The following is a 17,932-nucleotide window of genomic DNA, read 5'->3' as shown; positions in this document are numbered from 1 at the left end:
CTATTGTAGAAATGAGTGTATAGAAACCACAAATAATTTAGAACCCAAATGAACCCACAGAGCTACCAAAAATATATACTTATGGTATAAACTATGGGTTTGTTTTTTCTTAATATAGGTCAGTCATTTATAGTTTGTTAAAGGAAGAAAGCTTCAAAAATACATAGGCTTTAGTGCCAAAGACCCTTGGTTACGTTTCCCCATCCTGCTTCCTACCCGTGTGATCTTAGACTGGTTGCGTGATCCCTCACTTCAGGGTCCCAATCTGTCAAATGAGGGTAGTAATATCTGCCTCTCAGAGTTGCTGTGAGGATTTAGTAGGGTAACATATGCGGAGTGCTTGGTGTATAATGGCCATGCGGCAATTTAGAATCGTCATGATACTAGGCTCAAGGAGAAAGTCCTCCAGCAACTTTTAGGAAACAAATTATTTTTGTAGAAAAATCTACAGAACTCAAGAAACAAGAAAGTAAATATGGAATGATGGCATTTATGGCTTAGAGAGTGATGCAGGGACCTGTGTTTAGTGATAAGGGACCCTTGGTAGTACTCCCTGCCTCCCCTGGTTTCCCTCATCCATGTTTCCCAGGCAGCCACAGAGACCAAAAGGAAAAAGTGTACGAAGGAGACCAGCCTGAAGTACACCCTCAAGCAGCCGGCCTTGGCTCCCAGAAGCAGGAAGAGGGTGGCTTGCTTACTATCTACCTGTCAGGTAGGCAAGCAGCTCTAGACACCCAAAAGCCTATATGCTGTGCTCAGAGTGACCATGCCAGGTTACAAGGTTACTAAAGATGAAAGTATTGATCTACGTAAACAGATAATGTCTAGTTTTGATTAAAGTATTGCAAACGAAAGACCTATTGGAGATGCCACAGTGTGTGGTAGTTAAAGTATCCTCAGAAAAATGGCATAGTAAGAAACTGGAGGACTTATAAGTAGATATAATGTTTTTAAAATGATAAATAAAAGTAGCTTTTATTTAAGTTGTTATAGGAAATTTGAAAAATACAGGAAACCACTAAGGAGAAATAAAAACAGTCATCATCACACTCTCCAGTGTAATCACTGTTCACCTTTTGGAAGTAACCTTCCAGTACACCCCCCATTACTTTACATATATTTTTCATAATTGAAATCATCTTACACATGTTGTATTATAATTTTTCATAAACTAGCATATTATAAACATGTTTGATAAAATCAAATACTTTTGCAACATCACTCTTAATATCTTAATATCTTCATTGTATTTCACAATATTTTGTTTAACTAGCCTCCCTGTTGGAGTCTCAGAGTCGCTCAGTCGTGTCCAACTCTTTGCAACTCCGTGGACTGTAGCCCATCTGGCTCCTCTGTCCATGGAGTTCTGGCAAGACTACTGGAATTGGTTGCCGTTTCCTTCTCCAGAGGATCTTCCCAACCCAGGGATTGAACCTGGGTCTTCTGTGTTGCAGGCAGATTCTTTATCATATGAACCACCAGTTGTTAGGTCTGGGTTATTCCCACATTTGACTGTCATTAAAAAAATGAATTATTACAGCTTTGTACCCAAATTTTACTGTAAATTCATAGAAGCGAAAGTCAGTGCCTATGCACTGTGTTGCTGGGAGATACCAAGGTTGTGGGAAATTAACAGGCCAGTACTTTAGAAAGCAGCTCCCCAAGTTTGGTGGTGGCTCTCTTCTCTCTATTAGGCCGAAGCTGCCCAGGGCTGTGAAAGGTGGGGGGTTAGGGAGGGGACAGCTGCAGGTGAGGGGGCAGGGGAGAGCGCTCTTAGGACTTTCTCAACAGCTAAGTTTCCTTCAAGCTCAGCTGGGTGTGACTTCCGGTGACTACTTCCCACCAGTGAGTATGAAAGCATCCGGTGACGCAGGCTCGGTAATTGACAGATGTTGGCACTGCCGGGTGATGGCTCATGGAAACTGAGAATTATCTGTATTTCCATACCTTTATTCGCTTCATGTTTTTGGAATTAAAATTGAACTGTGTAGAATGTTGAACTGCAATGCATTCTTGACCTGAATACAGTGTACTAGAATTTATCAGAACTGTATAGACTTCTAAGCATGCATGTCCTTAAATAGTTGTATGCGTCTTGAGCGTTGTTAACTTAGTGCAGGCTTAAAACCTCTAAGTAGTGTAAAAAAGGACTGAACGAATGTAAGAATTCTGAGGATCGGCAGAAACGCTAGTGAAATACCAGTTAGAGAAAAGATCAAATATGCCAGGAAACCGAGCTGCAAGTGCAGCGCTGCGGATGAGCTTGGAGCGTGGGAGGGGGACGGCCGGAGGTGAGTGAAAGGCCTCCAGACATGGAGGAGGCATGTCGGACATGAATAATCGACAAGATGACGACAGCTGAGGAACGTATCTAAAAATACGTGTTGCACCTGGGAGCCCCGCAAGGCCTCTGGCACCTCCTCAGATCTCTCCCACCTCCTGTCTGACCAAACATGCCTTTCATAGTCAAAATAATCAGACAGTTTCTTACACCTCTAATCTTTTCAATACCCATTAACAACAACAGGAGCAGTCTTTTGAATCCGATCATTGGATCGTTAGGTGTTATCTGAGAACAAGATTGTCATTTGGCTTGACAAAGAAATACATGAATAAATGTATAAAATGCCCCAGTGTTTTAAGATCTTTCAGAACCCCCTTGAGATGCAGGGTATCTAATATTCCTGGTCTTCAGTATTATTGAACCTGTGCCTCTTGTGTTTTCATAAATATTTCAACCAAACCATGAATCAGTAGCTACTATCCTTCTGTCACTATAACCCCCAAACCTGGAGTTTATTTTTTACCCTATCTGCTTTTTAAAAAATTTTTCTGCATTTTTGGGTTCTAAGCATACTTTATTTCTGCTTGTAATTGATCATTCATTATCATATAATAACTATAATGTTGTAGGAGTGCCTCCTGTGAGGCAGGTACAGTACTAAGTATTTTTCCTGTGTCATCTCTAATCTTCACAATAACCCTTCAAGGTATGTGTTCCCACATTATACATCAGGAATCAGAGCTTCAGGGAAGGGAGGGTACCTGCTCCTATCTGGGAAGCCATTGTAGCCACAATGGTGGTTCCAAGTCAGTCCGACTCAAAAGCCTTTTACCTCTCATCTCGTTTAGGGGAGAACTGCACAAAAGTAGACCCAATAATAGAACAGACAAATATGTGAAACCTTGTGGGGAAAAAAACTCAGACTCTTCCATCTTGGATAGCTAGACCCCAAGCAGACATCAGTGTTTTTCTAATGCATTGTCAGCTTTTCACCGGCGTGTGGTGTTTTCTCAATGTTCAGTTCACTGTTTCAGCCTCCTCCCCTCCTCCTGCCCCTTTGATCTTCCAGGCCCTCAGTACCGCCTGGAGAAGCAGAGCGAGCCCAACGTCGCCGTGGACCTGGAGAGCACCTTGGAGAGCCAGAGCGCCTGGGAGTTCTGCCTGGTCCGCGAGAACAGTACGTTGGCCTCCTCGCTCCATGTCCGCTTTGTCCGTTGCAACATGCTCACCAGTCCCGTGTCTGGGAACGGTCAGTGGTCTGGCCTCCCTAGGCAGATTTGAAGTGACTGTTTTCCAAAGCAGACCTCAGCCTTCACGCCAGAAGCGTAATCCCAGGGTGAAATGATTGATTTCATGCTTTTTGGTAAAGAGTCTGCATCCTGCTTGGCCCTCTGTGATTAATATTTAATCTGTTAAACTGTTGTCTTCCTAAATTAGGAACAGTCCTGGAAACGGCTTAGAAATGTAAGGCCTTTTCTGTGGCAAAGGCTATTTTGTATATAAAGCATCTGGCCCTGTCGATATCACTGGTCAGTCATCAGGTTTTAGAAAATTCTGACCATTTTCATATTCTTGGCTGGAGGCAGCATAGGGTGGTTCCTAGTGGTGTGTAGAAAGCCTCTTTGCTGCTGCTGCTGCTGCTAAGTCACTTCAGTTGTGTCCGACTCTGTGCGACCCCATAGATGGCAGCCCACCAGGCTCCCCCATCCCTGGGATTCTCCAGGCAAGAACACTGGAGTGGGTTGCCATTTCCTTCTCCAAGAAAGCCTCTTTAAATTTTAGTTAATTTCTTTCCTTCTCTTTAGAATTTCAGATTTCTGAATTTTGGCCATTCCTCTCCTCTGTACCCCAGTTGACTTAAGGAGCAACATGTGGAGACTGATCTCAGCAGCCAACTCGCCCTCATTCCTGGTTCATTCAGGGCTTTCACACAGGCAGTTTCTTCTTTCCTCTGCTCTGGTTAACTTTCTCATCCTTCTTCTCAGTTTAAATGTCACCTTAAAAGAGGCCACCTGTGATCTCCCTGTTCCCTTATTGCCTAAACCCCATCCATCCCTCGCTTGGGTCCCCAGCTATATTCCGTCATAGAGCATACTACTTTTTCTTCATGGCATATATTTCTGTTTATGATTATCTATTTTTCCAAATGAATGATTGATGTCTGTCTCTCCCACTACACTGTCAAGTCTTTGAGGGTACACCTGATCCATACCAGATTGACCTTTATGAATTCACCTGATATTCACTCATCACCCATTTTGGGCCTTGCACTGTACGTTGGAACTCTGTAGTGGATTCTGTCTCAAATTGTTGACTTCTTGTTATTTGAATAAGATAAAAGATTATTTGTTAGGATATTGGTATAGACTTTGGATATATAACACTTAGATATGCAAAAAAATTTCAGGTAACAAAGTATAATGAAAATTTTTAGCCTCCCTTCTCTCCCCTAACTCCTCTATAGGAGACAACAGTTGTTCCCAGTGTCTTTGGTATCTTTCCAGGGATCATCTAAGCATATGCAAACATATTCTGTATATGTGCATGAATACACCCACATAAAGACATATATATATACACACACATTTGGGATCCCTGATAGTTGAGCTGGTAAAGAATCCGCCTGCAATGCAGGAGCCCCCAGTTCAATGCCTGGGTTGGGAAGATCCCCTGGAGAAGGGATAGGCTACCTACTCTAGTATTGTTTGGCTTCCCTTGTGGCTCAGCTGGTAAAGAATCCACCTGCAGTGCGGGAGACCTGGGTTCGATCCTTGGCTTGGGAGGATCCCCTGGAGAAAGGAGAGGCTACCCACTCCAGTATTCTGGCCTGGAGAATTCCATGAACTGTATAGTCCATGGGGTCGCACACGTATTTCCCCCTTTTAGCAACAAATGGAAAAAACTGTCATCAGTGCTCTACGTTTTTCTTTTATCATTTTAACAATATATCACATAGAGAATACTCCATATGTTGCATCAATCCATATATTGTTCCATATATAAATTTACCTGTTTCTAATTGCTGTATAGTATTTCACAGTATGCTGTGATTCCAAATTAAATGTGGTTTGGGGTTTGGGGGGTTTTTTCTTTGAGGATAAGGTGCAGCTTTCTTCTGCTGGGAAAGAAAAGCTATAAGGATTGATGGATAAAGTTTTGAAATCTGGTCTCTTGTTCTTACTCTACTTCCACTTCCAAGTATAAGCATAGTCTTAATTAAGTTGTATGACCTCTGTTAGCCTCAGCACTCCCATTTTAAAGAATTCACAAGGTCCTTTCAACGCTTGCCTTTGAGTCAAAATCACTTTGTTAGTGAAAGAAGACCGTACCAGCATGTACAGAATGTGCCAGGTAGTCAGTGGTTTGGAATCAATGGAATATTATAACTAGTCTCTGTAAAATGGAAGTAAACTATAAAAACTATTTCTTCTTTTTTATAGAAAAGATTTATTTTAAATAGAAATTTTAATCAGGGATGCATATATTCCCCAGTAGCTACCTATTAATAAATTGTACTGAGATAAAAATGTTTCAGAAACAAAATTTTTTTCCCTTCTGTCACTGTATTTGATCAGGACAGGCTTGCTATCCTTAAAGCCATTTTAGAAGTGAGCTAAATTATAAGCATCTATCATGCAGTGTTTAAGGGAATACGCTGTCGAGCCAGGCCCTCAGTTCACATTCTGGCCTTGCCACTAACTGGCTGTGTGACCTTGGACAGCTTACTTAACCTCTCTTAGGTAGTTAATTTACCCTCATAAGGTTGATGGGCAGATTCATAAAGCTCTTAGAATGGTGCCTGGGACATAATAAAACACTCAATAAATATTAACTGTAATTAATAAATAACAGAAGAGCAGCATTCTGTGGCTCATAAAGCAGATGAGGCAAGGATGTGGCAGTCTGAAGCACTAGAACTATCTGGGCCCTCAAGGAGGTATGTGGTGGGGGGAGGGAGTGATGCGGAATGGAGGGGAAAGGGACAGCGGGGGCCAGGGCCAGTGCAGAAGTCTGTGTCACGGGATCAGAGAACTTAGAAGCAGGGTGCTTTCCGGCACCTGTGCTTTGGTGTCCCAGAGGAGGTACACCTATAAGGAAGAGCATTTGATTGAGAAGACTGCATAAAAGCAGGTATAAGCCTTTCAGATTTCCTTCCTTAGAGGGACAGGGCATGGCTTTTTTTTATACCAATCACATCAAAAGATCTTTTTAAATTATTCAGACCTGCTTCTATAAGGTCTCGTGTGATACATTTTGCCCCCTCTTTTATAATCGTCACAACCACCTTTCAAGATGCTTTTCTGATTGTAGAGAGGGGTTGTGACTTGTCCAGTGTTAGCTAGTCACTAAGTGATGAAGCAGAATTCTAAGTCAACTGTCTGATTCTAAAGCCTACCCTGAGATTGTTGATACAGCAACCTAAATTTTCAATCCTAAGAAGGGTGATGACAATTGTCTTTATGTACTATAAGAGAGAAGCTTGCAAATGAAGCTAACATGACAAGAGTTTCTGCCTAGGGACTGAGAGGCAACATTTGTGCTTGGATCTTGGCCTAAATAAGAAAGTGACAAGCCAAAGTCCTTGAGCTTTCCAGTTTGGATTCTAGTCTGATAATCTACTGCATCCTTCAGCCAACTGTCTGCTCGAAGCTGGAATCAGACCAGAAGGAAGCCTGAGTACATTATAGAGAGGATGTAACATTAGAAGATTTCCATTCTTGTCCAAGTGCCTATATAAATCCTGGCACCAGACTGAACTTCAGTTTCCTTTTCTACCAAATGTTGCCAGCGACCTTTCCCTTTACCCACTGATCGTACATGGGAAGCCATCCAGAGCCTTAGAAGAAAGATGCCACTTATACCAACTTATTGTTTCCACAGCTTTAAGAGAGAAACTTGGAAAGTTCCCATCATCAGGGCTAAAATAGACCTGAAATTGAACCGGATTTATGGAGTGCCACAAAGCGTCAGACACTGTGTCTTCCCTGTTTTATCGCTCACTGGTCTGCCCGCATGGCAGTTCAGCGTAGTACTTAAAGCATGGTGTTTAGAATGAGGCAGACCTTAGCTGGACACTGCCACCTCTTACATCAGACAAATCAGGTCACCTCTCTGAGCCTCAGCTTCCTGTGTAAATGGAAGTGGTTGAATCCATTTCACAAGGTTGTTGGAAGGATTAAATGAGATAGAGGTGCTTTTATTCTTAGACTTGTGTGGTCATCATCTTTGGGCTTCCGAGGTAGCTCAGTGGATAGAGAATCTGCCTGCCAATGCAGGAGATAAGGGTTCGATCCCTGGGTCAGGAAGATCCCCTGGAGGAGGAAATGGCAACTCACTCCAGTATTCTTGCCTGGAGAATCCAGTGAACAGAGGAGACTGGTGGGCTGCAGTCCATGGGGTTGCACAGTGTTGGGCACAACTGAGCAACTAGGCACGCACGGTCATCATCTTTCTGTTACAGAAGAAGAAACTAAGGCTTTAAGAAGGTGATTTGCTCATGATCACATGAATAATAATTAGGGGACCTAGAAAAATGTGTCTTCTGTCCACTAAGTCTAGTGAAAGAGCTGAATCTAATTGTTTCCTTAAAGAAGTTGCATAGAAAGAAGATTCTTTAAATACCTGTTTAATCTCCTTTGCTCTCCTTTTCTTTTCAAGGAGACCTTCCCTTATTTCAATGCCTTAGTGAAGTCTCCTTTATTTAAGGCTGCACTGAGGAAGAGCTTCACCTCGAGGTGGGCAGACCCTCAGATAGCTGGACTGTGGCAGAGGAGCGTGTCTCAGGGTCTCAGTTTGTGGGAGTCCTCTTTCACCTCCTCAGTTTCCCCTTGAAGACCCAGGAAAGAAGGCACCTCCTTCTCAAAGCCGCCGCAGCCCGCCTGGTCGCCATTCCCTGGCCTCTGGTAAAGTCCTTCTTCTTACCGCTGTCTGATCACTGATTCCACTAGATGGATTTCCCCACTCCCACACTGGACTGTGACCACTCACCCCCGCCCAAAGGGCAGAGACTGGATTTGAGTTCCCCCTACATCTCAGTGCCCGTGGCCAGATGTGGTTCATTCCTCAGGAGGGAAGGGAGCCTTTTGAGACCCCGGCATCACCAGGCTACTTCCTGGGGCTCCAAGGTACAAGTGTGTGATGACATTTAAAAGGAACTTGGGTTTTGCGTGAGCATCTTTAGATATGAGAGTTTCATCATCTTTAGGTACTTGGGGTTTTCCCTCCCCCCCCCCCGCCCCCATCAATGTGCTCAGTTGTGTCTGATTCTTTGCGACCCCATGGACTGTAGCCAGCCAGGCTCCTATGTTCATTGGCTTTCCCAGGCAAGAATCCTAGAGTGGATTGCCATGCCCTCCTCCAGGGAATCTTTCTGACCCAGGGATCGAACCCACATCTCATGTCTCCTGCACTGGCAGGCAGGTTCTTTACCACTGGCATCACCAACTCCCATCCATATTACTCAATAAAAAAATACTCAATAAAAAAACAACTGCAGACAGTGAATGACTGCTTATTCTGGTGTGTTTCCGTCTCCTCTTCTTGGTGCGTATTCTTAGCTCACCAAGTGCGCTCTGTGCCAGCCCTGGAGACTCCCTCGGGGTTCTCCTTGGCTTCTGGAGGGTTTGCCTTCTTCAGTTACAAATGACTAATCTCTCCAATTTCTTTCATGTGACTTAAGTACCAGGGCTTTAAGCCTCTTTTATTATACCACAACAGCAGTCCTCAAAAGCAGGAGGAAAAAAAAAATGTGATCCTGCAAATAAACTCTTATTTACAAATGGTAATGACCTGTGGTGTTCGTGGTACATATTTTAGGTTGAATTACTGCTGAAAGCCGATTACGTGTCTGCCTCTGGTGGGGGGAAACATGTTCCCTGTAAGGAATTTTCTGTATGGGTGAGAATTTTTTCAAGTAGATATTGGATAATAGCTCCCTGCTTGCTGCACACTAACAGAATTTAAATGAAACAGACACGGTATCCCCGAGGCCAGAATACCTGTGTCTCCGCCTCTTGCTGTCTGGTTGCCTTGAGCTGGTTGGCAGTGTGTTGTAGGGGAAAGGCAGGATGTTTGGGGCCCCAGCGTGTCCTTAGGCAAGCCCTCCTCTGAGCTCCATTTCCCTATCTGTAGAACCCAGTGGGAATCCCTTCCCTGTGGAGCTGTTTTAAGGATTAAATGAAATTGTGTGCATTAAAAGCATGTGGTAAAGAGCAGTGCCCAGCGCGAGTCCTGGCCACTTGCTGTGTTTGTGCGTCCAGATACCCCGGCTAGTCTGCACTTGTGAGTGGTGGTCTTTTACTTCCCTGTCGTTCCTCTTCTCCCTCTAGATTCTTAGACTTCCTGTGGGCCCCTTTGGGCAACAGCCAGCACCGAGGGTGAGTGATCCCTAGGGCAAAACACAGTGCTGATCTGAACTGGAAACAAGCGTGTGCCCTGTCCACACCGACTTCTTCAGCAGTGAGTGTCTGCCTTGTGCTCTTTGGGCTGAGAAATTCCACATAAATTGCATTTTCACTTCCCCCCTCTTTGTTGAAAGTCCCCCCCCCTTTTCATTTTATCATTAGGTAGTAATTAGTATTCAAGGGAAATTGGTCTTAATATATTAAAATTGGTTAAGTGCATTTAGACCTGTACCACAGCCAATGTCTTATTGGAAAATGTAATTGGGGACTCTGTGTATGTAATTAATTGAATTACAATTAAGAACTTTCATTAAGCGATACACTGGTACTTTAGAGCAGTGTGGAAACATGTTTGACGAGCCACAAAGCCCGTACAGGCTCTAAGTGAGGGCACAGAGATTCGCGTCCCTCTCGCGGGCTCCTGGCCCTGGAAGCTGCCCTGCAGCCCCTGCCTGATGGTCGAGTGACGCAGCAGGTGACATTTCTGCAGCGACTCCCCTGATGGGAGGTGGGGTTCTTCCAGCGCGCGCCTTCATTCTGACTCTGGAGTCGGAGAGATGCCTCAGTGCTGATCAGTTGTTACAGTTCTTAAGATATTTTGTCATGTAAATTGTCCAAAATGCCCAGACTCTCTAGAAGACTCCATTACTTTTCCTGTGTTTTGAACAGGGACAGACACAACAGAAGAGGAAGCGAGGGGAATCCGGTCATCACCCTAGCTTCCAGGCAGACCTGTAATGAGCGAGTGGTTCAGACCTGTGCATGGTCATGATCGATCCTGTATAGGCCTCACTCTGGACATATATGTGCTCATTCATCCTCCAAACATAGATGGCCCCTCTTCTGGGCCAGTCACTGTCCTGGGAGAATAGAGAGGATACACAGCCCACACATCATGGAGTTCACAGCTGCTCCGAGTGCTGTGAGGGGGTGAGAGTATATAGGAGGGCTCTGGAGCTGGTGAGAGTAGGCCAGAAAGCTTCCTTGAGGAAGAATGAAAAGGAGTCATTCAGATCATGAGTATGAAGAATGTTCGGAAGCCAAGGGACTGCTTGTCCAAAAGTCTTGAGAAAGAGCTTGGTGTGCTTGAGATGGTGTATTTGAATGGAGTGGAATGAAAGAAGCAGGGGAGCGTGCGCTGAAAGATGAGAGTGGGGACCAGACAGGAGCTTGGACGCAGAGCTTAAACCTCCCCCCAACCCCCAGCCTCCACGATCTGCTCTTTTTAGGAATTCTACAAACCTGAAATCGTTTCCTTCTGATCACCTCATAAAACAAGATTATCCTGATTTATCGAGGGTCTGAAATCTCCCTGTGGAAAGGCTCTGACTCCAAGAGCTTAATCAATTAGGCATTGACAGCACGGATCCCTACCTGGTTGCACCACGGCAAATTCAGTGAAGGCTATATCCTAGTGTATGATCCTGGAGGCTTTGGAGAGATTACTGCACGGGGCATGGGAGTGTGCATGTGTGTGTTACAGTATATCACCTATTGATTATTTTTTAGAGACCAGCAAAAATGACTAGTAGCCAAAGGGAAGTGTTTAATAGAAGAGAAGTTTGGGGCTTATGAGTCTTTGGGGACTTAAAAGGACTTTGGAAAAAAAGTGTGATGGATATAGAATGCTAAAGGAGAGTTTTTTCTCCGTGACTCACTCGCGTACTAGCTTTGAGTCTTACTGGAGGAGCGAGAGTTAGGTTTTATCCCTGATTGTTCTGGCAAAGCCAGGCATAGTTGTATTCTCCTTAGATACTGTTACGGCCCATGAACTTGTACATTCCCAGTCGCCCTAAGGAACATTTTTTGCCCAAGGGGTTATGTGGTGGTTAAGGGCACAGTTTTGCAGTTAGGCCTGGGTTCCTGTCCTGACTCCAGCTGATGTTAGTGGTATGAGTCTACTAGCAGGATGACTTTCTGAGCCTTGTTTTTCTCACTTGTGCAAGGAGACTATTAGCCAACTTAAAGGAGCATTGAGAAAATGAAGTGCGACAATGTAAGTGCCGAGCGTGGTGCTGCCGTGCAGTAAGCACTCAGTAAATGCTCGTTGCCACCGCAGTTGTTGCTGAGGCAGGCTCCCTGCCAGGTAAGGCGTCTGAGTGGAAAAGCAGGATTGGCGTGTCAGGTTCTAGTAACCGAGGTAAAACTCAAGGGATGGTGTACAACTCAGATACTGGTATGGTTAATGTGTGACATCAACCTCATTCAAGCCACCAGCAGCATTTATTGAGCATCTGCTCTGCACTCTATAGGATGGAATGTTCTTGCCCTCAAGGAGCGCATAGTCCAGAAAGGGAGTCCAGATACTTATCATGTAAGACACTTATCATGAAAGCCTTCAGCAAAGGGTGACAGGATTTCAGGGAAAAGATCAGGGAAAGACTCCATGTGGATTAGACCTCTAAGTGTATAAATTTTAAGAGTGGAAAGGACATTCTGGCCAGATAGCGTAACTGGAACAAAATCCAGTTTGGCTGAAGCCGGCATTGTTCTATCTGGGGAGTAGCAATAAGGCTACAAGATAGAATGGGGCAGAAGGTAGCTTGTTTACTCTTCAGTCATTTGCACAACAGTATTTTACTGCATGTCAGGTCCTGCTCTCTGAAGACTTTTCCCCTCCACCCACACCGTTTTATTTTCCACCACTCACCTTCATCGACTCTGCACCAGCCAAGTGCAAACCCTGCTGCCATCCTCCAGTGATCCCAAAGCACGAGCACAGCTTTTGGCACACAGTTGGTGCTGGGTGACTGGGAGGAAGGGTCACCAGGGCCATCATGCCACAGAGAGTGTACATATGAACTACTCTGCTGCTTGGTCACTCAGTTGTGTCCAACTGGCTGCTAGCCCATAGACTGTAGCCCACCAGACACTTCTGTCCATGGAATTCTCCAGGCAAGAATACTGGAGTAGGTTGCCATTCCCTTCTCCAGGGGATCTTCCCAACCCAGGGATCGAACCCAGGTCTCCCACACTGCAGACAGATTCCTTACCATCTGAGCCACCAGGGAAGCCCACAAGTAAGAATGTAACAAAGGCCACTGAACTTCGGTTGAGCTCTAAAGTTGGCGTGGATTTTTTTGGAGATGAAAGATAGAAGTTGCTTTAACTTCTAACTGGATGAGGCCTTTTAGACTTGACCTGAGACTCGCTGAATCATAAAACGAAGTTTGATGTTCCATGTAGTTTGTGTCCAGGAACATAAGACATCTGCTGGAGGCGTACATCAAGTTCATCTGAGCTTTAATTTAATCGTTAGTGCTCATTTGTCTGAAAGAAAGTTATGTATGTACTGCCTCTAAGTGTCTCCCTCAGCTCCAGTGAAATCATGTAGTATATGAAAACGCTTCTTAAACAATATTAGTTGTAATTAGCCTTGATCTGACACCTGGCAGGAAGCCTGTTACTCTAACAGTGTATGTACAGGCTTTCTGTTTGTGGTTGTTGTCAGGGATGTAACACAGGTACAGAGCTGTACTTGCACTTTTCTTTCCCATCATGGTTGTCCACATGGGTGTCCAGGGACAATGAAGACATGGCGTAAGAACCAATACAGGCAGCAATTCCCAAACTTTTTGGTCTCAGGACCTCTTTATATGCTTAAAAATTATTGAGACCCCAAAGAGCTCTTGTTTATTGGGTTATCTCTCTATTAGGAATTAAAAACTGAAAGATTTTAAATTATTTATGAATTTATTAAAAACAATGGTAAATCCATTATGTGTTAACATAAGTAACATGTTTATTAAAATTTTTTTAAATAAAAATATTTTCTTATAAAAATGTAATGATAAGAGCAACACTTTTATTTTGGCTTGGGTTTTTTTTTTTTTCTTTTCTTTGAAAAGCATTTATTTTTGTACCATGAGGAAGATAAGTTATTGACTAATCTTCTGAACCAATGGGCAGCTGTTTTCTGTTTTTGCAAATTGCTGTAATGTTTGGCTTGGAAGACATCAGGATTTTCATACCTACTTCTGCATTCAGTCTGCTACAACACCTTATTTTGGTTGAAATAGTCACAGAAAATTTGGCTAACATAGATCCATTGTTGGAAAAGAGGGGAGTATTTCAATAGCCTTTTCAGTAAGGGTGCATATGAATTTTTGTTACTCTACCAAAACTCAAGTGGTAGTTACTTGAAGGTTGGTTGCAATGTGGAATCAGAAATGTTATCAATGAACTTCTTATTACTTTGTGCACTTCCAAGATAATAGATGTAAAAGGGCAACTCATGTCTTACTGTCATTATTATGAAAATAGTATTGAGGTTATAGACCCACCGCCCCCCACCCCCCCAGCCGCTCCGACTTCCCTCACCACGCCTGGGGCCCTGAGCTGACTTAGAGGTGACAGTTACCCACGCCTTAGTCCCTGTCCTTGCTACTGCTCGTAGGAGCATGGTGACTCAGGAGGGGAAGAAGGGACAGGGGTCTTGACAGATCTGTCCCAGCTCTGTCTCTTCCCAACAGTGGAACCTTGGGCAAGTTTCTGGCCTGCTCCGGACCCTCAGTGCCAGAGTTTGGTTCGACTCTGTGTCTCTGAACGCAGTGTTCTGGGTTCTTTGCGGTGATGCCAAGCCCCGAGGCCACACCTTAGCCCTCTCGCACTCTCGCCTCCTCACTCTTCCTTTACCTTCCCCTCTCCCCTTCCTTTTGCCCCTTCTTCCCGAGCCTGGTTTTGCCTTTGAGACAAGTGCTGCTCCTTGTTTCCTCTTTCCTGGTTCCTTACTCCAGGCACCTCAGCTCCTTCCTCTCTCAGACTTTCTGCTTGTCCCTCGGTGCTTTCCGTATCCTGAAAGTGCTCTCTGTCATCCTTCCAGAGCCTGTTGTCAGTCTGTTTGAGCTCCAGTGCTCAAGTCACTTTTAGGCCCCACCCCAAAATTTGATCTATCACAATACATCTTTGAGTTATTGCAGCCCGAGCGTTTTGACACGATACATTATGGTAATCCATGGCACATAGAGACGTGAACACTCCCGACTTTGACAAAATGCGGTGTGAAGTCTTTGAAGGCACCATTACAATTTATCTTGTCATTCACGAGGAGACCCAGTTCAGCATTAATGTAGATGAACACAGTGTGGCTTTTGTTTCGTTTAATTGCTTGTGACCTTTTTAATTGCTAATTTAACAAAATACCGAAGGGTTATATTTCAATTAAATTAACAGTTTGGGGAGTGGTTTTTTAATGTTTATTTTTAACATATTTGGGTTCTATTTTTTTTACTTCGAGTAGATAAAAATGTCTTCTCTTAACAGAAGTAGTTTTGAAATGTGAAGTTGATCGTACAGTAGTATTTTTGAATATGCACATGGTGCAGTGCCAGACATCTTTCATGTGTGGTTGGACTCACGCCTTTCCAGAAGGATCCAGACAGTAAAGGTGTACATTCAAAGTCAGAACTTGTCCAGTTAAAAAAAAAAACAAAAAACATGCTTTTGGTGTAGCAGTCTGCTTCAGATGTGTGCCTTTAGATGGTGTGTCTGTCGTGTGCATCATCGGGGAAGTCTCTTGGCCTTGGCGTGTTTTCTTGGTACTCTGTAGTGAGTTTGTAAGCTCCTGAAGATCAGGAACCCTGCCTTCTCCTCAAAAGTGTCCCTTCCCAGTCCAGCACACTGCAGGCACGGGGACAGTAGTTACCAGTTGCATGGCTGACTGATCTGTACACACACACATGCCCCCTCCAAGCACAGGCACTCCTGAGCCTACTTTGAGAAGTGGCACCAGAGTTCCAAGAACAGAAGCTGTTCTCATTCAGCAGAAAAACCTGCTTTAGGGTGAGTGGCACGTGTCAGAGGTGAGTGCAGGAATGTTCCTTCCTTCTCCACTTCTCCAGTGCAGTTACCCTTCTGATCATAAAAGTAAACATGCCCCTTGTCAGCCAGGGCCAGGCTCAGAACTCACCCAGGTATCAAGAGGACTTAAACCCCCAAATGGGATATGAATTTACACTGTCAGAGAGTAGAAGGTCAATGCGAGAAGCATTAGTGCGTTGAGCCAGCTCCAGCTATCTGCGTCTTGAACAAAATTAATACGAGGAAATTGACAAGCCCTGCTGGTTATTCCATAGCTTTAAGACCTCTACTAAAATCCTATCATCTCATCTGCCCATTATTAACATTTCAGCAAAATATAAAGTTTTCATTAATCTCCCACAGCAAATTTAGGAGTGAAAACTGGCACTTGTTTGAGCTTTTAGGACTACATTAGCTGGTGTATTAAACAAAATGTGTCATTCTTCAGTAGCTTCTGCAAGAAGCTAAATCAATTTCCAGCCATATTTATGCACCACTTTATCTAAAAGCATCTGAATTATCATTTACAGCTAAGATGCTTTATTAGCAGCTGGCATTGAAATTGCTCAGTAAAAAATTATATGTCACGTTATAGTAATTTTTAAATTGGTTTTAATCCAACATCATAAAATATAAAACTCTTAAGTATGGTTTTTTAAAAAAATAATTGGCATTTTAGCATAAATGGACTGTTACCTCTTTCCAAATCAAATACCTCCAATATTTAGAAAATACTAATTAGTAAATGAAACAGAAGTTCTTGAGCTAGGTTGTATCTAATAATGGCATTTTTCTCAGAAAAGATGGCTTTCAGTGATTTAAAACATGAAAGGAGTTTAGTATTTCTCCAAAATTCTCAATTTAGGAGGTTCTAAAATAAAAATAAACACATCTTGGCAGTTCTGTTTTAGTAAAAGGTATATTTAGAGAAAGTGAATAACTATTCAATACTTTAATTTCTCCTCTTGGCTTGGAATGTGGATATTACTAGGGAAACCATATGATCACAGCATCTCTGTCCAAAATCACAAGTGCTCCAGAGAAAGGGGGCAGGGTTACCCAATGGGCCTTGCAAAGGCTGAATGCCACTGTGCCCGTCCTAGCAATGTGATGTTGGTTAAGTCACGAAACCTCTCTGATCCCAAGGATATAGTGCTTGGTATTCATCCAGTAGATTGCTATTGAGCTCTTGCTTTATTCTGTACTTGGTAGCACTAGCAGGGTCTGGGCGATGGTGTTTAATAAAGCAATCACTCTGTCTCTGCTCTTGGGGTTACAGTCTAATGGCAGAGACGGGCGATTACTATCTGTGATAAATAACCTGAAGGGAAATGCAGGGTGCAGTGACAAGAGGAGCTGAGCTAGACTCAGGCTTCCTTGGAGTGTCGCTTGAGCTAAGCTCATCAGAGGGATGGGGAGGAGGCCTAGAGGAACAGGCCAGGAGGGAGCAGAAAGGGGAGAAGGGTGACCTGGGCAGAGAGGGCAAAATGTGGACCATGTCCCAGGCATCCAGTGACTGGTGAGGCTTAAAGATGAGGCTGCAGCCTTTCTGAGGGGAGCACGTTGTTGTAGGTGCTAGGATGGTCTAGGCTGGCAAGAGTTGTCATGTTTGAAAATAGAATATCCAGTTCCTAATAAATCAGTTCAATGTGAAGGCATCAGAAGCCAGCTTTAACTTAAAAGCCTGCCCTGTAAACAATAACTGTGGGAAGGAAAGTGTGTAATTGGCAGGCATAATAGAATTTTCCAGTTTTATGCCCAAACCTAGAGTTTTACATCCCTCCAACCCTGTGCCAAGGAGTTCTCTCAGTTTCCCTGTGGACCCAGCTCTGGGTTCTCATCACAAGGCCTCGGGCGCCCCACTCTGGCCTTTTCTAGACAGGTGCGTCTTCCCCCCAGCAGCTGCGCATTCAGAGGACCACATTCCAGACTTGGGAGTCGGGGAGTGACAAGAGTTCCAAAGCCTTGGCTTCTTCATCTGTATGATATGAAAATTCTAGGAACTACCTGCCAGGTTGTCTTGAGACTTGAATGCACGTGTGAAGTACTCGGCTCCATGCCTGATGCATGAGTACTCCCATGTACTATTAAAAGCTGTCATCATTATTATTGATTTATTTGTTTAGCAAAATTTAATGAGAGCATGCCAGTTGCCTGTCCTGCTTGCAGGAGAAGATGTAGAGATGAATAAGAAACTTCCCTGATCCTCACAAAGGTCCCAATTTAAGAGCAACCACTCAACAATTCTAGCGCAAGGCTGAACGTGATCCACTGTGACAAGAGAATAAAAATAACCATGACTGCTGTTTATTACGTGTATTGTATGTTAGATTCTTTCAATACATTTTGATATTCTATGGCTAGCAGATTCTAGGGTTCAGAGAAATAGTCACATGTCCAACATTATTCTAGGAGACAGAGCCAGAAGTTAAGCCCAGGTCTTCCT

The 17,932-nt window shown here is 43.8% G+C and overlaps 1 protein-coding gene across 10 annotated transcripts in view; it reads left to right on the top strand.

The window, feature by feature from the left end:
• MAPKAP1 (MAPK associated protein 1) overlaps positions 1 to 17,932 on the top strand; it is a 232,608-nt gene that overhangs the window by 168,760 nt on the left and 45,916 nt on the right. For 9 of the 10 annotated variants that reach the window (XM_006049251.4, XM_006049253.4, XM_006049249.4 and 6 more), the window contains one exon: positions 3,354 to 3,461. The exons of the other annotated variant lie outside the window; for it this stretch is intronic. In XM_006049251.4, coding sequence (XP_006049313.1) covers positions 3,354 to 3,461 — 108 coding nt within the window. The remainder of the gene's footprint in view (positions 1 to 3,353; positions 3,462 to 17,932) is intronic. 10 annotated transcript variants of the gene reach the window in all.

The sequence above is a fragment of the Bubalus bubalis genome, chromosome 12 (assembly GCF_019923935.1).
Source record: "Bubalus bubalis isolate 160015118507 breed Murrah chromosome 12, NDDB_SH_1, whole genome shotgun sequence".
In the NCBI taxonomy this organism is placed as follows: Eukaryota; Metazoa; Chordata; class Mammalia; order Artiodactyla; family Bovidae; genus Bubalus; species Bubalus bubalis.
Note: the sequence above shows the minus strand (reverse complement) of the source record. Positions and strands in the feature narration are given on the sequence as shown.